The sequence below is a fragment of the Malus sylvestris genome, chromosome 14 (genome assembly GCF_916048215.2).
Source record: "Malus sylvestris chromosome 14, drMalSylv7.2, whole genome shotgun sequence".
NCBI lineage: Eukaryota > Viridiplantae > Streptophyta > Magnoliopsida > Rosales > Rosaceae > Malus > Malus sylvestris.
Genome location: NC_062273.1, coordinates 5,407,839 through 5,432,185, shown reverse-complemented (window position 1 = coordinate 5,432,185; position 24,347 = coordinate 5,407,839). Strand labels below are relative to the sequence as shown.

The 24,347-nt window shown below is 37.5% G+C and overlaps 3 protein-coding genes and 1 pseudogene across 3 annotated transcripts; 1 reads left to right on the top strand and 3 right to left on the bottom strand.

Annotated features, from left to right (window-relative positions):
- The first annotated feature begins 1,401 nt into the window (after positions 1-1,401).
- LOC126599458 (uncharacterized) lies at positions 1,402-8,532 on the top strand. Its single transcript, XM_050265841.1, has 8 exons — positions 1,402-1,920; positions 2,719-3,087; positions 3,177-3,436; positions 4,028-4,169; positions 4,348-4,719; positions 4,847-4,978; positions 5,611-5,739; positions 5,876-8,532. Exons 1-8 carry the CDS (start codon positions 1,795-1,797, stop codon positions 8,147-8,149), a joined length of 3,804 nt encoding a protein of 1,267 aa, XP_050121798.1. The 5' UTR covers positions 1,402-1,794; the 3' UTR covers positions 8,150-8,532.
- A 435-nt stretch (positions 8,533-8,967) lies between these two features.
- Positions 8,968-11,184, bottom strand: LOC126599459 (uncharacterized). The gene is made up of 3 exons (XM_050265842.1): positions 10,970-11,184; positions 9,548-10,346; positions 8,968-9,262 (listed from the first exon to the last, which is right to left on the bottom strand). The coding sequence occupies exons 2-3, from the start codon at positions 10,170-10,172 to the stop codon at positions 9,057-9,059; spliced, it is 831 nt and encodes a 276-aa protein (XP_050121799.1). The 5' UTR covers positions 10,173-10,346; positions 10,970-11,184; the 3' UTR covers positions 8,968-9,056.
- A 1,441-nt stretch (positions 11,185-12,625) lies between these two features.
- Positions 12,626-13,550, bottom strand: LOC126598749 (blue copper protein-like). The gene has a single exon (XM_050265106.1). The coding sequence runs from the start codon at positions 13,366-13,368 to the stop codon at positions 12,745-12,747; it is 624 nt and encodes a 207-aa protein (XP_050121063.1). The 5' UTR covers positions 13,369-13,550; the 3' UTR covers positions 12,626-12,744.
- An 8,980-nt stretch (positions 13,551-22,530) lies between these two features.
- On the bottom strand, positions 22,531-23,173 carry LOC126598748 (blue copper protein-like; annotated as a pseudogene).
- Between the last annotated feature and the right edge of the window lie 1,174 nt (positions 23,174-24,347).

Here is a 24,347-nt window from a genome sequence, read left to right as displayed (position 1 = left end):
TTTAAGACGTACCCTAAAGCTACTACGAGGATAAATCCTAACACATCTCAGCGAATCCAACCCCCCTGATCCTCGAAATTATGCTTGCCTCGTTTGTTATGCTGATGCAGGTTACTTATCAAACCCGCACAAGGAAAAATCCCAAAATGGTTATATCTTTACTGTTATGGATATCACAATATCTTAGAGGTCCATGATATGACCTTAGTTGCGAAATCTTTGAATCGTTCCAAGACTCACCTTACTTCACTATGTCACAAGTGAGACATGGTTAGGAGTTCTTGTTGAGCATATTCGAAGTACTTGCTATGTTTTCATCCATCGTTGAGTCTGAACGACGATCCATGGAGATTATGCCGCATGTATCAACCCGACCAAACTATGATACATCAATGAAGTCAACACTAAGACATATTGCGTTTACATCTACATCAGCAAAGCATCAGGAGATTAAAGTTATGCAAGCCGATCCCAGACAACCTTGCCGACCTCTATACGATATCACTGCCGAAGTCAACCTTCCAGAAGCTTGTCCGAGGAATTGGTATGCCTAACTATTCATATGCAATGCTTGTAGTTCTCATTTGGAAGTTATGTCAAATTCAGGGGAGTATCCAGAAATATACTCACTTGATCTTAATGTACTCTTTTTACCTACGATTAGGAGCATTTTTTCCACTGGGTTTTTGCTACCTAACTAGGTTTTAACGAAGCACCTATCTTGAGCTGATCATACCTTTGTGAGCTCTTCTACTTGTGTCCAAAAGACGTATAGTTTTAACTTAATGCAACTTCTCACTTTTCTCCTTAGACTATGAGTTTTGCTCCCACCTTGGGTTTTACCATAGCAAGGTTTTGTGAGTTTTACCTTTTTATGCATTCTTCCGTTGATTTGAGACTTGCATTTGCTCATTGTGCTGACAACTTCATCAACTATACTTACTTCATCACTGAAGACCTGATACGCCAAGGGAGAGTGTTGCAGTCCTATTAGATTATGAATGTGATTGTGTAAATTATAGTGTATCTTGGAATATCTCTTATATTCCTATTAAGAGTAGATTACCTATTAAATGTTGTAATCCTAAAGGGTAAGGAATTAACCTTCCCTACTACTATAAATAAAGGCACAATGGGATGAAATAGAACACACCTCACAATTACACATCTCTATCATTCTCTCTACCTATTGCCGCACCTCTCTCTTTAAAGCCTCAATAATTGTTCAGTAAATTATACCTACAACATATATAAATGTATGTGGACAGATGATTGAAAAGAAAGTATCAAATTATGAAATTATTTTACCTTGGAATTTTAATCCTGTTAATTTGTAACGTAAAACAGTATTTCTCTCTCTCTCTCTCACTCACTCTGGCTCATTTCGTTTTAACCGCCTCTCGTAGAGCTTACCATTACCAAAGCCTTGAAGCCTTCCCTTGTCCCTCTCCTCGCTCTCCAAATATATACGCAGCACCAAATCTCATCGTCCTCAACCAAAACCCCCATTGCATCCCCCTTTCTCTCTGAATCCCTTCTCACTTCTCACCCCTGCAATCCAATCCAATCCAATTCAATTCAACCCACCATCCCAATCCGATTCACCTCCGACGCAATTCATTTCGATCCGAGAACCGTCAACTTCTCGATCTATAATCCCCAGATAAATTATCGTTTGTTTTATTCATTAAATGCTTGATTTTTGATCGGATTGGATCCGAATCGGACGGCGAACGCGTGCCTGGGGATGGGAAGAGCCGGTGAATGAGAATTCTATGAGTGCTTGAACCAAATATGCCCGGTTTAGCTCAGAGAAATGACCAATTCAGTAATGGGTCGTCGCCCATTTACTCACTATCTTCGCCCAACGGATTTTGGTCCAAGCATCGTGGCGATGTTAGCTACAATCAGCTCCAGAGGGTACTCTATTTTTTTTAAATTTATTCGATTTTTTCTTTAAATTTGGGTTGAGATTAATTTGGATTACTTTTCATATTGTGTTTGATCAACGAATTAAATGGGTGTTTTGCGTTTGAATTGGATCTTGTACTATTTGTACTTGTTTGATTGTTCATTGCAGAGCTAGTTTTCGTCGGAATATCGGTGTTTTGTTAATCAGATCCACTTTACTTGTTTGTGTGTATGTATATATGTCCTTAGTGAGAATATAATCTTGTAATTATGTACTTGAGTTAATAATTGTGTAATGTGTACCGTTATAGGAGAATGTTTCTCATTATGTTTTTGTTTCCAAATGGCTCTTCACATGCGTGGTAACGGAAGAAAAGTAAGTACAAAGAAAGAAATTTTATGTTTTTGTATTATCCAGGCGCGATATCTGAATGAAGCTGTCTGGTTATACCAAGTTTAGTGCACCTTTATTGCTTAGTTTATAGTAAGTTAGTAATGCTTACAGGCTTGGACTTAGAACGTATTCACAGATATACACATGTAGACTCTTTCATCGACGCAAGCACGTTACAGGTAGAAAAGTTGCATTCATTGCTTCTTGATAAATGATATCATTTCCCAGTTACTGATCCTAAAACTGTGGTTTGTTTGATGGTATTTGCAGTTGGGATTGAATAAGAAGTTCCTTGTAGTAATACTAACATTTGGGAATTTATGGATTGTATAATAACCTATAATTATTCCATTTTTTTTTACTCATTGATGTCTGACAAGTCTCTTACGAAGTTCTATATACCTTTGATGTAGTTTTGGAGTGATCTATCACCACAAGCTCGACAGAAGCTTCTCAGGATTGACAAGCAAACCCTTTTTGAACAAGCTCGGAAGAACATGTACTGCTCTAGATGCAATGGGTTACTGCTTGAAGGTTTTTTTCAGATTGTCATGTATGGCAAGTCTTTGAAGCAGGAGGGAACATGCGAGCAACTATCCTGCAACAGGTCAAGGGCCCCCAAAAATCAAAACGATGGTGGATCAAGTATTAGTAATGGGTGCCATGACGAAATACCAGATCCATCTGTCCATCCTTGGGGTGGTCTAACCATAACGCGTGAGGGGTCATTGACGCTGATTGATTGCTATTTGTATTGTAATTCTCTCAAGGGACTTCAAAATGTAAGTTATAATTTTATTATTTCATGACTTTGGTGTACAAGCCAATTTCATTCTAGTAGCTGATTTTTTTTGTTTTTTGCTTGAATTAGGTGTTTGACAGTGCACGTGCAAGAGAACGAGAACGTGAGTTGCTTTATCCTGATGCATGTGGCGGGGGAGGTCGGGGTTGGATAAGCCAAGGAATGGCAAGTTATGGCAGAGGACATGGAACAAGAGAAACTTGTGCATTGCACACTGCTAGGCTTTCTTGCGATACATTGGTTGATTTCTGGTCAGCACTTGGAGAAGAAACTCGACAGTCTCTTCTTAGGATGAAGGAAGAGGATTTTATTGAGAGGCTCATGTACAGGTGTTTAGCTATTCATGTATCCCTTTCTCAAGAGATTCAATATAAAATAGTGGAAGTGATGTATTTCTTCTTTCTGGTTGAGAGAAGCGCTGTATGTTTAGTTATGGTTTGTGGAGGAAGTTTTGGTTATTAGAACTGCAAGATTAGTAATGATATTGAGGATATTCAGCCTGGTGAAGCTAATAGGGAAGAGAAAAGTAGGTTCACTTGGTACAATAGCTGCCCATTATTAGCCGACGCATCCTTGAAGGCTTTACATAGGCCTGAAACATACTCTTTTCTTTGAATTACATTTGAATTTGGGTTCATGCGCATAGTAACTATTATGACGGTATTTGAAAATCCTCACCAAAACATATGCAGGTGAATAAAAAGTAATAGCGTGAATGATTAATCTACCAGTGGCTTTTCATGTTGCAACATCTGGCCGTTTTGTATGTAGCATGAAGTTATACGTTATTTTGTCCTCTAAAATTGCCTAGTCTAGAGTTATGTTTGCAGCAATTACTTCCTTAAGTTTGGATATCCTAAAAGTCCTCATCATTTACTTTTATTCTGGGTTGTCTTAAGATTTTGATGTTCCTGTCACAGGTTTGATAGCAAGAGATTTTGCAGAGATTGCAGAAGGAATGTGATTCGTGAGTTCAAGGAGCTAAAGGAGCTGAAGCGCTTGAGGAGGGAACCTCGCTGCACTAATTGGTTTTGTGTTGCAGACACCGCATTTCAGTATGAGGTGTGGCCTCATATGTTTCTTTAATTTTGTTCTTTTCTCTGGTTTTTGTTGTGATTTTTGTGTTCTCAAGTTTTTCAAGAGCAGACTAGTGAGAATTTTTTTTTTGATAGTTGAACCATTTTTTATAAGTACGGATGATGCGACTGGCGTTTTAATCTCTTTTTTGCTGTCATTACAGGTATCTGATGCCTCAGTACAAGCTGATTGGCGCCATACTTTTGCCGACACTGTTGGTACATACCATCATTTTGAGTGGGCAGTTGGAACAGGCGAGGGAAAATCAGATATTCTGGAATTTGAAAATGTTGGCATGAATGGAAGTGTGAAGGTCAATGGTCTAGATCTCGGTGGTTTAAGTGCATGCTACATTACCCTGAGGGCTTGGAAACTAGATGGCCGTTGCACCGAGCTTTCTGTAAAAGCTCATGCATTGAAGGGTCAAGAATGTGTTCACTGTAGGCTTATTGTCGGAGATGGCTATGTAACAATCACAAGAGGAGAAAGTATTAGAAGATTTTTTGAGCATGCTGAAGAGGCAGAGGAAGAAGAGGTAGTTAAGATCCCTAAAGGCTTAGTGTTATTATTTATGTTCTCAGTTCTCCAGAGGCAGTTGAGATTTATATTATATCTTACGGGGTTAGACCTAAAGAAGTGTTGTTATTTAATGTGTTTTTCAGGATGATGATTCTATGGACAAAGATGGAAATGAACTGGATGGAGAATGCTCCCGTCCGCAAAAACATGCGAAGAGTCCTGAACTTGCTCGAGAATTTCTACTAGATGCTGCAACTGTTATTTTCAAGGAACAGGCATGTTCAGTCTGCTGATGTTGTTGTGTGTTAAGTTTATCGTTGTTCATTATATAAACTCAGCTCCTTTGTTTGTTTACCTGTGTTAACATAAATTAAGATCCTTCATATACCATATTGTATTCTTAAACCTCAGTTAGGTAGTATACAATTCGGTCTATAAGACATCTGGGTGCAATGTGGAAAGTAAGAGAGAGAAATTATATTTTCTATGCTAGGAATGATGTCAAATAGTGGTGTTGTCAATGGTGCCTAGGGAATGCAATCACAATAGTTCGGTATTGTTACTATTTAAACCTTTTTATTTAACTATTGAGGAAATGGTATTTAAAAGTTGTGTTTTCCTTGGAGAAACTACGGTAGGGAGAGGGTTAAAGATTCAATGTTAGGTTGTAGTCTTGGCCAACAAGAGGAAAAAAGGCAAAAGAAAATGAGTGTGGCTGCACGTTGCACACAATGTCTTCATAGCAGAGATGCTTAGATTTTTGGAGTTCGGAGTTATGTTGGCATGATGCTGTAAAACTACTCACTATGTGTGTGTGTGCGCATTGCTGGCAGATTTCTTAGTATGCATGTTGTGTGTGACTGTAATATAAGTATTCTCTGTCTGATTGTGAATGTCAATCTTTCAGGTGGAAAAAGCATTTAGAGAAGGAACAGCTCGTCAAAATGCACATAGCATCTTTGTTTGTCTTGCACTAAAACTGCTGGAAGAGCGAGTTCATGTTGCCTGCAAAGATATAATTACTCTTGAAAAGCAGGTCTTAAATCTTGTTATATTTCGGGCCGTAAAAATCTTGTTATATATTCAAAGATAACATACTAGGTAGAAAAATGAGGAGCCATTTTACGTTTTAGGAGAAACACTTCTGATGACTTTGCACCTTTTCTCTACAGATGAAGCTTCTAGAAGAGGAAGAAAAAGAAAAGCGTGAAGAAGAAGAGCGCAAAGAGAGGAGAAGAACAAAAGAAAGAGAGAAAAAATTGCGAAGAAAGGAGAGGTTGAAAGGGAAAGAAAAAGACAAAGATATGGAATGTTCTGAAGTAAATGAAACTCCTGCTCTTGATGTTGTCTCCAAGGAAGAATCATCACTACATGCTGATGAGGAGCCTAATAGTTCCATTAGCTGCAAGGATTCAGTTATTGAAGCTGATGATCAGATTTTATCTAGGCCTGGATCTCCTGAGACACGTGATGAACAGTTCCAAAAAGATTTTATCATTTTAAAAAGTGAAGACCACTGTTATGAAAGTCCTGATGGTGAAATCACCAATGGAAGAGGTGATACTGGTTCTTTTACAGTTGAGCAATCAAAGTTTTCACGACGGAGATTAAAATATAGGAGAGAAGCTCAACTAGATGCATCTTTGAAGTGGTCTGACCGACACAGATATGCCACTGTTTCAGACAGTGCTTCTGTGGTTAGTAGATCTGAGTCGAGATGTAATGCTGACAATTTTGAGACTCCATCAAGGGTCATCAATGGATCAAATAGGCAATTAAGAGTGAATGGCCCGAAGTCCAGTGGTCGACATAGTGGTCCTAAGTTTACTGAGAAGTTTCTCTCCCCAAGTAACAGGATGAGTGACAGATACGACTTCAATTCTTGCAGCTGTAACAAAAACACTGAATATAGAGCAAAGGTAGAACCCCATGTTTCTGCTGCCAGATTGGGATGGGATACTAAAACTGCAAGTAAGTCAGAATCTGCATTAGATATGTCCAAGCAATTCTATCGTGGTAACAGGTATAACCAAGTAGGAGACTTGCGTGATAGTTGTGTAAGACCCAAAAGCAAAGTCAATTATGGGGACAATCCTAGTAGAGATTTGGTTCATCCCAAGAAAATTTGGGAGCCCATGTATCCTAGAAGTAACTCAGACTCCGATGTTACCTTGAGGTCATTTGCTTTCAAGCATGAAGATAAAATCGTGAAGTCACCTGGTGATATATGTGCAGGTGAAGATGGGGTAGATGCAGGTGAGATTGATGAGGATAATAACTTGAAGGAATCAAGAAAATCCAGCACAGGAATGGATGTCAACTGTCAGAGTGGATTTCATGCAGGAGCACAGGATTCTTGCAACTCAACAAAAGCCACTTATGAGGAGATTGGATTATGCCCTACCGGTTCTGTACTTCATTCCATTGACTCTACATCAAATGGAACTTCTGACCCCACTGTCAGCAGTACTTCTAATTCTGATAACTGCTCGTCATGCCTAAGTGAGGGAGATAGCAATACAACCTCGTCACATCATGGACATCAGGAATCTTCATCCACATCAGATTCAGAAGATGCCAGCCAGCAATCAGGAGGAAGGGAAACTTCTATATTCATTCCAAATGGTTTCCGAGACCATGAAGTTGGTATGGAGAATAATCAGAGTGCAAAAGGAGAGTCTATCGAAAGCAGGACACCGATTGGTCCTTCACTGAGTGGAGCAGGGAGTAACATTTTTGGGAATCCATCAACAAAAATTGCTCAGAGTTTTGATAGTGGTTTGTCTGCTGTTAATGTGGGTTCACAGCATCATGGCATGCTTCCTCTGATGCATAACCAAAATGTACAGTTTCCCGTGTTTCAAGGTCCTTCAACAATGGGTTACTATCACCAAAGTCCAGTTTCATGGCCTGCTGCTCCAGCAAATGGAATGCTAACATTTCCGAACCATTACTTATATGCTGGTCCTCTTGGGTATGGTATAAATGGAAATTCAGGCTTCTGCATGCAGTATCCTGTGCAGCACATACCTCCTTTGTTTACTACCCCTGGCTCCGTTCCAATTTATCAGCCAGTCATCAACAGAGAGGAGCAAACTCAGATATCTACCCCGTGTATGCAAGACTATCCTAATGAAGCTAGTACAGAGAGTGTGGATCCATCTGGAGCTCATTCAAGGCAAGCAACACCAACTGGAGAAAGAGCGAACGATGATAATTCTGGAAAATTGCATACGAACAATGATGGCTTTTCCTTATTCCATTATGGTGGCCCTGTTGCTAATCCACCGGGATATATGCCTTCGAAAGAACAGACTGTTACGGATTCTCCTTTAAAATGTTCGGATCATGTTGAGAATGATCAGGCATGTTACAAGAAGGAGGCTACCATTGAAGAATACAACCTGTTTGCAGCAAGTAATGGCATAAGGTTTCAATTCTTCTGAGGTAAGAAGGTGTGAGGCGGCTGTTGAGGAATATGCAGTCCCTATCTTCTTATATCGAGATGAAGGTTTGTGGTACTTGGTACTCAATAATCTTCCTTTGAAAAATTCCAATTTTTAGCTCAATAGTTTTGCGTTTATCGATTTGCCCCGTTGGTTTTTGATTTTCCTATAGTAGAGAGAAAAAGGTTGGGAGAGTGCTACAATGTTTGAAGAGTTTTCTTTTTCGTTTTTCTTTAATTAATGAAGAATTTGTTGGTATGGAAGTTTACTCTTGTATTTTAGAGCCTGTTTTAGGATTTTGAACCTCCTAAAGCATTTTATTAAAAGAATTTTCTGGGATGATGAAAATAATGGAGCTTATATGATGAGGAATTTATGTGTTATGTCTTGAGTGCAAATCTTTTGAGTTTTCCATCAAATTTTGATGGCTTGAAATTTTGTTTACCATCTGTGACTGAATAAATCTTCCTCTATTGGTTGTTGGTCAAGGACTTCTTCACCATCACTCGATCATAAGACGTGATACCATTTTTTCTCATTGGGTTGGATTAGAAACCAAAGTTTTTGAGCAACCAGTCCGGCAAACAACTCAAACGATGAAAAGTATTGTTAATTGCTCCTTGCTCATTCCAAGTTCGCAGTTCAGTAAGCCATGTCTCATAAGAAAAAAATATCGGAGTAAACAAGTTCAATGACCTTCAACGAGAGTCCAATTTTTGAACAGAGGCAAGCGAATGCTACCTAACTTGCTCAGCACGGCACAAGAGTTAAATGGCCGAAAAGAAACATAAGCAGGGAGTAGGGCAAAAGAACCAGTCTTCAAAAATAAAACGATGTGTGAATCTATAAATTTTCAATTGAATCCACTGTTTCTAGCACATGAAATTGTCAAAGTTTAAATCAACCATCAGTTTCTTGCCCCAACAAACTTTAATACAGCAAGGTAAAAACAAGGTTCATCAACATATTCGGTTAATTCGAAAGAATGTTCGGTTGCCGCTTCCTCTAAAGTACTCTTCTCAGGCAAGTCAGAAGTTACAACATCTGGATACTGTCGTCGTTGCTGCTCCAAAACTTCTCTTCCTTGGGGATGGCTAATAACCAGTCTCGCACCTATACGAGGAACACCCACAACTCAGACTCAAGAGTGATATATTGAAAGAATGCAATAGCTAATGGTAGATTTATCAATCTCCAAAAAAATTTCTCCTTACTAATTTTAACACGAAACTTTCAATTCATGGATTCATACAGGCAATTATGTATAACTTTGGGTGAGTCCTGAATGAAATGTTAGGACGAGTCTATGGCAATTAATGACATTTCATCAAGGCTGAGAAGCACTAGTACATATCAAGCATGAATGAAAAGAAAAATGGATGATATTATGAAAATCACCTTGTGGAAAACACCTTGCAAGTGTTTTAAACACTTCGTCAAGTTTCAAGGGCACGGCTGGAAGGCAATAAAGGAACACAACATCTAAGGGCGCCCACTTATCAGGTACATATATCAATTCTCCTTGCCAACACTTAACCTTGTCATATTTTTCTTTAATGCCAGCTAAAACAAAAAGTGAATCATGGACAACCAGCAGGAGACTGCAGGGTGATGATTCAACCAACCGATCCACAAATCCTTCAGAACCAATTGAAACCATAACCCTCGAAGCTTCTTCAATCTCTCCTGCGGATATAATGCGATCAATCTTAAGGTTATAATCTTGGTTGGAACTGAAATCACCTGAATCAAGAAAGGACCAGTCTTTCTCAGCAAAATCGTCAAAGTTGATTACAGACACTACGCCTTCATTTGATGGAGCCGTGGCACCAAAAGGTGTTTGGCGAGTATGCAAAGACTGATGTGAAATAAAAGGAAATGAAAGAGATGGAGGTGGGACACAATGATTCCGGCGATAAACACGGTTTATGACCATATGTTGAGGTTGTGTTTGAATACAAGGTAGGAACTGGCATCTAGGCAAGGAAACGAAAAGAGAGTGAGATGAGAAAACAGAATTCATTGCAAAGAACTACCGAATTTCCTATTTGGATGTTTCTGGTGTAAAACAAACAACTTCAGAAGCTTAATTATTGATAAACAGAGATGGACCAAAATGGTTTCTGTTAATATTTCGAAAGTAGCTCAGTTCAACTTGTTATTGCCACCCTTACACTTATCTCTTCGATCAAAACCCCTGCATATAAGAACAAGAAGAAAGCATTACTCACAGTCCTTAAACTGACATCTACAATGCTTATTATTCAACTTCAAAAAGATAACATCAACTCTCTTTCAATTAAACAGAAAGGTACAACACCACACGAAAACCGCAGACTCGAAAAAGGTGATCCTACAGTAGCATTACCACTGTTATCAATTTCCACACAGCCTCAAACCCCTATACCGGTATCCGACGGAGATTATCTCTTATCGAATCGGAATTCTCTTGCAACAATAATTAACTTTCTTCAAACAAATATACCCAACAACAAATGTTCGTTTGTTTCACATTTCAGAACCTGAAAGAAGACAAGATTATAAAACCCAACCCAAAGTTCCAAAAGTCATCATCTTTCTCTCGATTTTCCCTCCATTTTCCAAGTAACCAAACACAGAACTAAATTGGTAAACCAAACAAACAAACAAACAAACCCAAAATAACTGATTTCTTCTATGCACAAATCATAGAAACGACGACCCAGAAGAGGAAATTTGAAAGCATAAAGGGAAAACGAAAGGGAGTAAAAGGAAATTTCGACAGAATTTCAAATTCGAATTTGTTTCTTTTGGGTGATGGTTAGATCAAAATTTACTTACCCAGAGTCCTGCTTTGGAAATTGAACCTCGATGGCGAATGCAGAACTCAGAGCCTCCTCCCAATGGGTATCACTGCAAAGCTCTAGTCCTGATAGTTCGACTCCTATCTCTTTAAACCCTAATTTTGAACTCTTTTTGGGGTTCAACTTCCGCCGCTACTTTATCCTCAGAAAAAGTCACCAGAAACGATTACTGTAAAATATGATTATGTTTCCTTTGGCACAATTGAAAGATAACTCTTTTAAGGATCTTAATCGTGTCCGTTCATCGTATATTGTACGACCAATTTTCATAAGATATTATTTATATTTAATTTAAAGTAAAAATATTTAAAATAATTTTTGATCTATGATGTATAATAAATGGATACGATTAGAGGATTTCCAAATCCTCACAAGAAGGATACGAAGAGAATCCTCATTCCTTTTATCCTACCTCACTTCATTGAAGTATCAAAAAATAAAAAATAAAAAATTTAGGATTTACATCTTAATTAATTTCTAAAATGGGATGTCCGACATCAAAAAACTTTTCATGACGCAAGCAATGTTGTCGGTTATTTTATCTGTCACTACATGAATTTCTGTTAGATTTTTTGCAAATATCTGACAGAAATAAGCTTTCTCCTTATGAGAGGAGTTCTTTCGCAAAATGCATGTGGCCCGCATCTCCAATGGGTTACCCACCCACCCCTTCTCGATCCCCATCTATCCTAGATTGCCTGGCGAGTTGGGCTGCGAACCTCAATTCCCATACATTCGAGGTGTGCCTCATGATTTTATAGGCTTTTCTTGTCGTTGCTCACCGTAAGAACCGCACAAAACACAGTACGGTTCGGTCTCGACTCTCGACTCGCCTCTCCTAAGGTTATCATGAGTAGGAATGATGTCAAGGGCAATTTTCCACAGCCCGATCTTTACCTTAGGTGGAGCACAAGCAGCCCATAGTTTTTTCCACAACGCCCCAAAAGGATTGGAGACAGCGAACGAAGATGGCGCATCCCTGCGAGATTGAACCCAGTCCCTGGCATTATGATATGCGCTTTTCACACTGAACAACCCTTTCCTATCGTAGTGCCTAATAAGTCTACGGTTTAGATGTGTATAATTTTTTCTTTCTAAACGTTAATAATTGAATTACACGAACTATGTAAAAGTTACGAACAATATCAATAAAACATAATTAAAATCACGCTACTTAATTTCTTCTTATCACATAAAATATTAAAACTTTGAGACTTCTATTCCTCCTAAAGAGCAAATTCATATATGGATTGTCATACATAATATTGACAATGACAAGCCTTATGCTGTGGATCGACACGATTGTTAGAAATCATTATGTAAGCTCACTAAAACAAGGTCAAATGTGTATAAATTTTTTCTTTCTAAATGATCATAATTGAATTTCACAAATTGTATAAGTTGAGAACAATATCTATACAATATAACTAAAATCACGCTACTTAATTTCTTCTTATCATATAAAATATTAAAACTTTGAGACTTCTATTCCATCTAAAGAGCAAATTCATATATCATATATGGAGTGTCATATAATCTTCACAAGCCTTATGCCATGGATCGACACGATTTTCGGAAAGCACAAGACAAACCTTTCATAATATAATTACTCGGAAACAAGAGTAATTATTCATCCATAACAACACATTTATTTAATCTTAAAAAAAAAAAAAATTTACAATGTTTATCCACCCAAATCATAAACAACAAAGCAATCTTCGTTATAAAAAATAAAAGAACAACAAAATGTCTCTAAAATACAACACTCAAAAGACATAGCACAAGAGTGGTAACGGCCAACCCAAGCTTCGAAAAATAAATAGTCGGGGCACTGCTTGGATTTGAGTTTGGATGAGAATCTGAAGGCAAAGATCCCTGAGGTGCCGGGTTAGGACTTGCCAGCGAACTCTGCGGTATAGGAAGTGTAACCTTGATATCAACCTTTTGTCCCGCTTGACAGTGGCCTGGAGCACCACAAAGAAAGTAATAGTGGTCGGGCCTTCTAAGGGTGATGGTATCGGAACCAGAGGTATAAACTGTGATCGCAGCGGTAGTATTGCAAGATTCAAAATCTTGCTTGGTAACTTGCATCAAGTTGTGGTATTGACTATTGTAAGCGAATATAAGAGTATCGCCGACATGAAACTCTTTTGTTGAAGCCCACTTGTTGTAATCAACGAGACCTCGAGATGTCCACCCATCAGAATCGCCAACTCTATAAACATCACCTAAACAAACACCAGAAAGCACCATCATCACGAAGAAAATTAGTGCAGCAGTATTTCGCAGAGCCATGGCTAAAGAAATAGAAAAGGAAGGACAAATCGAGAGTGATTGACTGAAATTTGTTTGAGTGAAAGACTCGCGACCTTGCATATATATAGATCAACTTGCTTTCTCCTAGTCCGGTTCGGAATGGGTTTCCAAATTCCACTTAGTATTAGTAGTAGGAAATAATATATACACATTGTTTCATAAAATGAGTAGTACTACTAACCGGATTCAGTTTTTGATAATAAAACAATCTACTAGTAGGATACGGAAGTATACATTTTTCTCATAAAATAGGTTTTTATATAATTGCGGCAATGTTAATTAAGCCCGGCTCGCAAATAATTACTATTAACGAGTCAAGGGCTTCGCTATAGAAAATGGATCTACAACCAAGACAAGATTATAAAAAATTAAATGGATTTATTTGTTACAAATCGTAGTATATAATAAACGCTTGAGTCCACCGATGAAGTAGGCATTCACCTAATAAGAATTAAAATATATAATCTCACAAATTCATTATAATTATACAAATGAGATGCATGAATGTATTCTTACTCCCTTCTAATTTCGCTAACACTTACCTAGGGCACCCAAGTTGGCTTGCACGTCTTATACCATACTTATACCACTTAACTTCGAATACTATAGGATATGAGTTAGCACCCATCTATCCCTTGATCACAAATTTCAATTTAATTCTCAATTTTCACTTGTCATATAGGCCTTTTCTCAACACCCAAATTTATTCAAGTCTTTCCTCCAACGTCTAGCGAACATATACAAATTTTCAGATTATATATCCAAAGCCTTCTATGTCTTCTGAATATATTCACAACTCAACACTTCACACAACTCATGCATCATGTTTTTCTTGACTGCGCGAGTGTTTATGCTTATGCAATCCAACATTATGTCAACAGTCACAAACTATCTAATAATCGTACAAATTTCAATATGGATCTAGCTATAGATATCAAAGTGATAATCGTACTGACTATTGACCAACAGAAATTTAGTACATTGATTTAGGTTTCGGACGCAAATCACCTATAAATACCAAACTTTGCCAATCTGCAATACTGCTAATCGTTGACCTCACGGAAATTTACTATGAAAATAAACAAGAAAATGACGGGCACTTGGTAGATAATTTCACAGAAACAGGTGCAACTTTCAAGCGCCACCGGCAATCGAAATTTGTAACCAGATTCACGCATAGTTTCATTCAAAATTTACGGCAGTCATAGAACTACTCAACAAAATACACCAGAATTTCTGATTAAAATTTGCATGCAAAATTCAAAAATTACATCAGCTCTTGAATGATGTGCAACAAAAGAAAACAAAAGCAGGTAGACAATCACGTAAACAAAACAGGAAAACAGAAAAAACATGAAGAACGCACTGGAATTCGACATGAAGTCCTATTCGTAGGCAAAGAGTAAGTACCTGCTCTTTTTCTTAGCAAGAAACTGCCTTGGTCTCGTTGAGTAAGAAGAGGCTCTCGTCATAAGAATCGACAGAGCAATATTGATATCGAGAAATCCCAAGATTTTTCAATTCTTTGTTTACAAGTTCTAGGGAAACTAGTTCATGCTTTGATATTTTGATGATACTACCGAAACAGTGAAGGTCTCCTCCAATAAGCATCAATAACACTTCGCCATTGTTCCTAAAGCATAATCTTCCATCGGCATGTGTAATCTGGAAATCAATGTTTGGATGCAGTGGCTCCATTTTTGCATCTGAGAGTGAGAGCTTCTCCGTAACTTCCAATATCGACTTCTCTTTTACAGAATCCGCTCTTTTACACTCTGAATTGAACCTTCTATCTTCCCTATCAGACGACATCATTTCTCAAGCAGGTGTCTTTGCCACTCTCTTTTAGTGATAAACAGAAATGAACAATTCAAGAAGCCCTGCATATAACAACAAGAACAAGAAGAAAGCATTATCCTCAATTCTTAAACTGATACAGTGCTTAATTATTCAACTCCGGAAAGCTAAAATCAACTCTTTTTCAGGGATTAAACAGACACGTGCAACATATTAACACACATTCCAGCTCAGTATAATATTTTTCTGTTTGTTTTGTGTAACTAATTTTGTCTTAATGTAATTAGTTACACTTGATTGGGTGCTAATCATTATTGACAGATGTATATATACTCAATTGTAAACATTCTTTAATTCAATGAAAACATAACAGTTCATAAATGTCATATGGTATCAACCGCCTCTTCGCGATCCTCACCAACATCCTGTGATTCGTAACTTCACCGACCTACGAATCTTGATCGATTTTCCTTCGATTCTTGCTTTCTGATCTCTGTTCTTCTTGATCTTTGATCTCTGCTTCTCCGATGACGTCTTCAACTTCGTCTTTGATGAATCTTGACATTCTCGCCCCCAATTTTTCTCCGATGAACCCTAACCCTAATCCCCCAATTTCATCAATTCTTCTATTACAGTCTAAAATATCAGTTTTATGGTTCCAACAAAGCTTAAACGAGATAATTATCTCATCTAGAAGATGCTTTTTGCTCCAATTTTTCACTGGTACAAGCTCATTGGAATTCTTGATGGCACTGAAGCATGTCCACCGCCATATGTGCTTGATATCCCTGGCCAAAGCACTGGTGTTCCGAATCCAGCTTTTGAAGCTTGGTATGAGAAGGATCAAAACATCCTCATCTGATTGAATTCGACTATTTCTGAAGAAATCATACCTTTCATCGTTGGAGTCTCATTTTCTTGAAAACTTTGGTTGAATCTTGAACAACGTTTGGTGGAGTTTGAGTTGCACACATTCACCAGCTCCGCACTCGTCTTCGCTCGGTTAAGAAAGGAGATCTTGCAATCTTTGAATACCTTCAGCAAATTAAGAGTATCTCAGACGCTATAATGGTTGCTGGCGCGCCAGTTTCCGATCATGATATCATTGTAGTTACACTCAATGGTGTCTCTGACAAGTACGAGTCATTTATTGACTCTATCATGCTGCAATTTCCTCCACATCTCTTGATGAACTTCATGGCTTGTTGATCAACAAAGAACTTTTTATGAATCGAAAGAAGAAATCTGTTGTTGCAGCAGTTATAGAACCTTTTCAAGCCTTTGCTGCTCAGTCTCAGCGCTCTCAGGCTCCTCTTCTTCCAACGCCACAATTCAATGCTTTTCCACAAGCCTTTGCTACACCGTACTCTATCTTCAAAAATTACCGCAGCAACAATCGTGGCAACAATCGCAATTTCAACAATTATCGTGGTTTTGGCAATTATCGAGGCAACTCTTACAATCAAAACCGTTCTTCAGGAGGTTATCACCAACATTCTGGTGGTTGAGTTCCCTGTCAAATCTATCACTCTCTGGACCATGAAGTTATTGATTGCTTTGATCGCATGAATCATGCATTTGCTGGAAAAACTCCACCGGTAAAATTGGCAGCAATGTGTGCTCATACCACTGCTAAGTCTTCTTCTCCCACTTGGATTTTGGACTCTAGCGCTACCTCCCATATCACGAATGATATCTCTGCCATTCATTCTCCTATGGCTTATAATGGTGAAGATAAGGTTTATATCTGTGATGGTCAAGGTATGCCCATTCACCACACTGGTACTTCTGTTCTTAAAACTCCAGCTGCTGCATTTAAGTTGAATAATGTTTTTCATGTTCCTCAAATGAAGTTTAATCTTCTTTCTTCCTATCAATTTTTAAAGGATAATTACTGCAAATTAATCCTTAATTCTGATGGTTCCACAATCAAGGATCGTTCTACGGGGAATATGCATTTTCAGGGGCCAGATAGCTCTGGTTTTTATCTAGTACAAGGCACTTCCCATGTTACTATCAGTGATCCAGTATCTACATCTTCCTATGCTAATGTTGGTACTCCAGCATCATTACAACTTTGGCATAAAAGACTTGGTCATCCCTCTTCTGCAATTTTCAGGAAGATCTTATGTAGAAATAAACTTACAACTTTGGCATAAAAGACTTGGTCATCCCTTTTCTGCAATTTTCAGGAAGATCTTATGTAGAAATAAACTTGCTTATACTGGTAAACAATTTGTAAAGTTCTTTTGTCAGGATTTTGCAATTGGAAAAAATCACAAATTGCCATTCTCTGTAAGCACTAGTAGTACTATTCATAGTCTCAAACTTGTCCATTGTGATGTTTGGGGCCCTGCTCCCATCTCTTCTGTTAGTGGATATCGATTCTATGTCTTGTTTGTTGATGAGTTTACAAAATAGAATTGGTTTTTTCCTTTGAAGTCAAAGTCTGAGGTCTTCTCCATATTTGTATACTTTAAATCCTATGTTGAGAAGTTGACTGGAAATCAAATAAAAATTCTACGTTCTAATTCCGGGGGAGAGTTCACAAGTTCTCAGTTTAATTCATTTACTCTTCAACATGGTATTCTACATCAATTTAGCTGCCCTCATACACCCGAGCAAAATGGGTGTGTTGAAAGGAAATATAGGCACTTAACTGAGACCACTAGAACATTGCTTGTTGCCTCTAAAGTTCCTCATAAATTTTGGGTTGAGGCTTTCTCCACTGTAGTTTATCTAGTCAACAAATTACCTATTTCTGGTTTAGATAAATCTCCATGGGAACTTCTATTTAATAAACCTCCAGATTATTCGAGGTTAAAGGTTTTTAGGTGTAGTTGCTATCCCTGGCTAAAACCTTATGTCTTATCTAAGTTTGATGGTAAAAGTAAACCATGTGCCTTCCTTGGCTACAGTTTGCAGCACAAGGGTTATCGATGTTTAGATATGAAAACATCTCGAATATACATATCCAGTCATGTATTGTTTAATGAGAGTCATTTTCCTTTTCATCAGGTGCAACTTCAACCCCCCCTCAATCTTCCTTTTTCACTTCAGATTCCTTATTTGTTTTACCATTTCCAACTACTTCCCATCTCTCACCACTGCACTTTCTACTATATCAATTTCACCATTACAAAATGCTAGTACTATATATTCACCTCTTACCTCTCATCTCGATTCTCCATCCATTCAATCTTCTGTTTCTCCCATTCCCCCTCCACCTCCTACCAATACTCACCTAATGATAACTCATTCCAAAGATGGGACTTTCAAACCTAAGGCCTTAACAACAACCAAACATCATATTGATCCTCTTCAATTTGTTCCTACCACATATTTACAAGCTGCTAAGCATAACCACTGGAAACAAGTTATGTTAGAGGAATTTCAGGCCTTACAGTCCACTGGTACATGGACTTTTGTTCCCTCTTCTCCTAATCAGAATTTAATTGGTTGTAAATGGGTGTTTCGGATAAAGAGAAAACCTGATGGCTCTGTTGACAGATACAAGGCTTGTTTAGTAGCCAAAGGCTTTCATCAACAAAAAGGTGTGGACTTTAAGGAAACTTTTAGCCTTGTTGCAAAGCCAGTGCCTATTCGGATCTTATTAACATTGGTTGTTCAGTTTGACTGGTTTTTAAACCAACTAGAGACATAAGTAATGCTTTTCTTCATGGTTCTCTCAAAGAGGAGGTATTCATGTAGCAACCTTCAGGTTTTATTAACTATTCTAAGCCTTTTCATGTTCGCAAGTTACAAAAATCACTATATGGCCTTAAACAAGCTCCTAGAGCTTGGTATGACAAATTGTTTCAAGCTTTATTATCTTTTGGATTCTCAAATTCACAGTCAGATTGCTCCTTGTTTGTCACATTTTCTCCATCACTAGTGATTTTCTTGGTGTATGTAGATGATATCTTGGTTACTGGTCCCAATTCATTTATCTACAAGGATTTTATTACTAAACTTGGCAAACTATTTTGCAATCAAGGACTTAGGTCCTCTTCATTATTTCTTAGGACTGGAAGTTCACATGTCTTCAGAGGGCATTTTCCTTTCCCAAGGGAAATATGCACTTAGTTTACTCCTTAAGACCAAGATGGAAGGCTGCAAACCATGTTCCACACCTCTTGGCAGTCAAAAATTTGATTATGTTGGTTTTCTGTTATCTAATTCTCATGAGTATAGGTCCATTGTGGGTGCTCTCCAATATTTGACATGGACACGCCCTAACTTATCCTTTGCCGTTAATCAAGTTTGCCAATTCCTTCATTGTCCAAGAGATACACATTATCAAGTTGTGAAAAGAATCCTCCGTTTTCCCAAAGGATCTGTTGATCAAGGTTTATGGTTTCGAAAAGGTCCATTACATCTCACTGCATTTTCTGATGTTAATTAGGTTGGATGTGTTTATGACAGGCGCTTAACTAGTGGATATTATGTGTATTTGGTTGGCAACCTTATCAGTTAGAGTGCTAAAAAGCAAAGCACTGTTGCTCGATCTTCCATAGAACTTAGTATCGGTCCTTAGCACATACTGTAGCAGAGATTACCTAGGTTTGTAAGATTTTCAGAAACATTGGCTTTCCCTTATGCAAAGTTCCTGTTTTGTGGTGTGATAATGTCTTTGCCATCTCCATCTCTTCGAATCCAATTTTTCATGCTCGTACCAAACATGTAGAAATAAATTATCACTATATTTGAGAGTTAGTTATGTCTTATCTTCTTCATGTTAACTATGTGTCTACTCAACACCAAATTGCTGATATTCACACAAAAGCTCTCTTTAAAGCTCGGTTCCAGCTTTTGCAATCCAAGCTTTCACTCGGGTTTCCTCTATCAGCTTGCGGGGGAGTATTAACACACATTCCAGCTTAACGTAATATTTTTCTGTTTGTTTTGTGTAACTAATTTTGTCTTAATGTAATTAGTTACACTTGATTAGGTGCTAATCACTATTGACAGAATGTATATATACTTAATTGTAAACATTCTTTCATTTAATGAAAGTTCATAAATCTCATACAACAACCCATGGAAACTGCAAACTCGAAAACAATTGCTACTAACAACAACATCTATGTCTACTGATAGCCAATGAAAGCACGAACACCGTCATTACTGCAACTTTGACATGATTAAACCATTGCCATTACTTAGTTTAATTTACTCATAACCATTGCCACATAACAACAACAACAAAGCCTTTTCCCACTAAGTGGGGTCGGCTATATGAATCTTAGAACACCATTATGCTTAGTTCTGTGTCGCTTCATCCGTTACATCCAAGTACTCTAAGTCTTTTCTTAGAGTCTCTTCCAAAGTCTTCCTAGGTCTTCCTCTACCCCTTCGGCCCTGAACCTTCTAACCGGAGCGTCAGTAGGCCTTCTTTTCACATGTCCAAACCACCGTAACCGATTTTATCTCATCTTTCCTTCAATTTCGGTTACTCTTACTTTACCTCGGATATCCTCATTCCTTATATTATCCTTTCTCGTGTGCCCACACATCCAACGAAGCATTCTCATCTCCGCTACACCCATTTTATGTACATGTTGATGTTTCACCACCCAACATTCCATGCTATAAAACATTGCTGGCCTTATTGCCATTCTATAGAATTTTCCCTTGAGCTTCAGTGGCATACGACGGTCACACAAAACTCCTCATGCACTCTTCCACTTCATCCATCCAGTTTTTGTTCTATGGTTGCGGTCTTCATCCAACTATCCGTTCTTTTGCAAGATAAATCCTAGGTTGCGAAAACGGTCGTTCTTTGGCACTTCCTGATCTCCAATCCCCACCCCTAACTCATTTGAGCCTCTATTTGCCCTGAACTTGCACTCCATATACTCTGTCTTTGACCGACTTAGGCAAAGACCTTTAGATTCCAACACTAAGATTCCTTCTTAGCCTTAACCTTTGTCTGTACCTCCTCCTTCAACCAACAAGATTCCTTTTGGTGTGGAGCAAAGCCCTTCGACTGTCCTAATACCCCTTTTGCTACTTTTCAGATACAACTAACCATGGAATCCCACATGTGGCTAGCTTCCCCCTCTCTATCACAAACGAATTGGGTGATTACTTTCTCTTTAAAAATGGCTTGTTTTTCTCATTTTAGATTCCACCATCTAGTCCTTGGGCACTTCAAGGTCTTGTTCTTCTCTCTCTCTCTCTCTCTCTCTCTCTCTCTCTCTCTTTTGATATGTACATCCATCACCAACAAACGATGTTGATTAGCCAAGCTCTCTCCCGGTATAACTTTGCAATCCTTACAAGTTATACGATCCCCCTTCTTCATTAGAAGAAAATCTATTTGTTTTTTTTATGACCCGCTCTTGTAAGTAGTCACATGTTCTTCTCTCTTCTTAAAGAAGGTGTTGGCTAGGAAGAGATCGTATGGCATTGCAAAATCCAAAATAATTCAGAAAAAAATAATGCAGTTCAATGTAGTGGCATTTTAAGCATCTTTGAGTGATAAGATTGTTCACAACATAATTACTTAACAAAAAGTTTGATTATTTTGGTAAATAATACATGAAAATTGATAACAATAACTGTAAAATATCCCAAAAAATGTCACCACAAACGATTACTGTAAAAAATGATGACATTTCCTTTGAAACAAATTTAAAAAAAAAAAAAAAAAAAAAAAAAAAAAAAAACTCTTTTATCCTATATCACTTCAATGACGTACAATAAATAAATAAATAAAAATGAGGAGTTAAACATTAATTGATTTTTAAAACGGGTAAGGAGGTTTCAATTTTAGCATTTTTACGCCCCTAGCAAATCTTCCTTTGTCAAGTTGATATCATCCGCTAAATGATGGCTTGCTCATGTTTCAAATCAACTTTAGTAATGACGTGTGGGATGGGGGAATTGAACCTAGAACCTTGGGGTTAAGTAGTTGTCCAGCAAAAAACGTATTAAAGTCCCTACACAAACAAGTAGTTGTCTTGAGTCACACCGAGATCCTCAAAATCTCACATCTAAACATTTAGATTAGAGGTAATTAAGTTAAGAGACAAAATGAATGTAACATAAAAACATAAAATTTTAAGTAGTGGTATTGAGAGATAAGGATTAGACTGGCATGAGACACCTCTGAGATAATTATTTAAGCTCACTAAAGAAGGTGAAATGTGTATGATATTTTTCTTTCTATATGATCATCATCGGAATTCACAAACTGTGTAAGTTGCGAACAGTATTAATAAAACATAACTCAAATCAAGTGACTTAATTTCTTCATAAACTACTCGAAAACAAGAGTAAATTCATCCATAACAACACATTTATTCAATCTTCAACAAAAAATTCTTTTAAACAAAAGTTACGAAGTTTATCCACCAAAACCATTAAGAACACAAGCAAACTTAGTCATAAAAAGTTAATAAATATAAGAACTACAAAATTTCTCTAAAATACAACACTCAAAAGACATAACACAAGAGTGGTAACGGCCAACCCAAGCTTCGAAAAATAAATTGTCTGAGCACTGCTTGGAGTTGAGCTTGGATGAGAGTCTGAGGACAATGATCCCTGAGGCGCCGGGTTTGGACTTGCTAGTGAACTTTGTGGTATCGGTAGGGTGACCTTGACATCAATCTTTTGTCCCGCTTGACAATGGCCGGGAGCACCACAAAGGAAGTAATAGTGGTCGGGCCTTTTAAGGGTGATGGTATCAGAACCAGAGGTATAAACTGCAATCGTAGCGGTAGTATTGCAGGATTCAAAATCTTGCTTGGTAACTTGCATCAAGTTGTGGAACTGACTATTGTAAGCAAATATGAGAGTATCACCGACATGAAACTCTTTCGTTGAAGCCCACTTGTTGTAATTGACGAGACCTCGAGATGTCCACCCATCAGAATCGCCAACTCTATAAACATCACCAAAACAAACACCAGAAAGCACCATCATCACGAAGAAAATTAGTGTAGAAGTGTTTCGCAGAGACATGGCTAAAGAAATAGTGGAGGAAAGACAAATCGAGAGTGAAGGAAAGGAATGATTGACTGAAATTTGTTTGAGTGAAAGAATCTACGTGACCTTGCATATATATAGAATGTGCTTTCTCCTAGTGTGGTTCGGAATAGGTTTCCAATTTTCACTTACTAATAGTAGTAGGAAATGGTAATGTTTATTGCTTCATAAATGGATAGCAGAATGAGTAGTACTACTAACTGGATTCAGTTTTTGATAAGAAAACTGTCTACTAGTAGGATACGGATGTATACATTTTTTCCATAAATAGGTTTTTATATAATTACGGCAATGTCATGACCCGACGAGCTAGGGTGTTCGTCATATCTTCGCTATAGAAAAAGGATCTATAACCTAGACATGATTAGAAAAAATTAAAATTATTATTTGTAACAAATCGTAGTATACAATAAACGGTTGTGTTCATTATAACTTGTATATAAGATTTATGGAAGGGTAATGCTAAGGAGAGCAATTATTTAGACCAAATTTTGTAAATCATATGACGTGGTTATTGATGATTGGATTATTATTAGTGACAAGTCATATATGGTTTGCAAATTTAATCTAAAAGTTAATCTACCCAACAGTAGTGTTTATGAAATACACAACAGAATAACATTGTACAACGAATACTAGTCCGCTGACTAGCTAGTTCACCGACGAAGTAGGCATTCGCCTAATAAGAATTATAATATATAATATTTTGCAAATTCATTGCACAAAACAAGGATTATAATATACAAATTAGATGCTTGAATGCACTTTTACTCCCTTCTAATCCTGCTAACACATACCTAGGGCATCCAAGTCTACACGTTCCATGCTATGCTTATATCACTTGACTTTGAATACTATAGAATATAAATTAGCTCCTGTCTATCCCTTACACAAATTTTAAAATTTAATTCTCAATTTTCAATTGTTATATAGGCCCTTCTATCGATGCCCAAATATATATTCAAGTCTTTCCTCCAACGTCTGGTGAATATATATACAAATTTCAAATTATATATCCAAAGCCTTCTCCGTCTTCTGAATATATATTCACAATTCATCTTAACACCACTCATGCACCATTGTTTTCTTGATTGCACGAGTGGCTTATGCATATGCAATACAACATAGTTTCAATAGTCACATGCTATCTAATAATCATACAAATTTCAATACGGATCAAGTTATTAGACATCAAAGTGAATCGTACTATCAACAATATAAATGAAAAAAATATCACCTTACCACTC

What these genes read in the sequence shown, in the direction of transcription:
- LOC126599458 (XM_050265841.1), top strand. Translation starts at nt 1,795, where the DNA reads ATGCCCGGTTTAGCTCAGAGAAATGACCAATTCAGTAATGGGTCGTCG. An exon ending in GCTACAATCAGCTCCAGAGG is followed by an intron (nt 1,921 to 2,718) that starts GTACTCTATTTT and finishes CCTTTGATGTAG; the next exon opens with TTTTGGAGTGATCTATCACC. An exon ending in CTCTCAAGGGACTTCAAAAT is followed by an intron (nt 3,088 to 3,176) that starts GTAAGTTATAAT and finishes TGCTTGAATTAG; the next exon opens with GTGTTTGACAGTGCACGTGC.
- LOC126599459 (XM_050265842.1), bottom strand. Translation starts at nt 10,172, where the DNA reads ATGAATTCTGTTTTCTCATCTCACTCTCTTTTCGTTTCCTTGCCTAGA. An exon ending in TGCAAGGTGTTTTCCACAAG is followed by an intron (nt 9,263 to 9,547) that starts GTGATTTTCATA and finishes TTCCTCGTATAG; the next exon opens with GTGCGAGACTGGTTATTAGC.
- LOC126598749 (XM_050265106.1), bottom strand. Translation starts at nt 13,368, where the DNA reads ATGCAAGGTCGCGAGTCTTTCACTCAAACAAATTTCAGTCAATCACTC.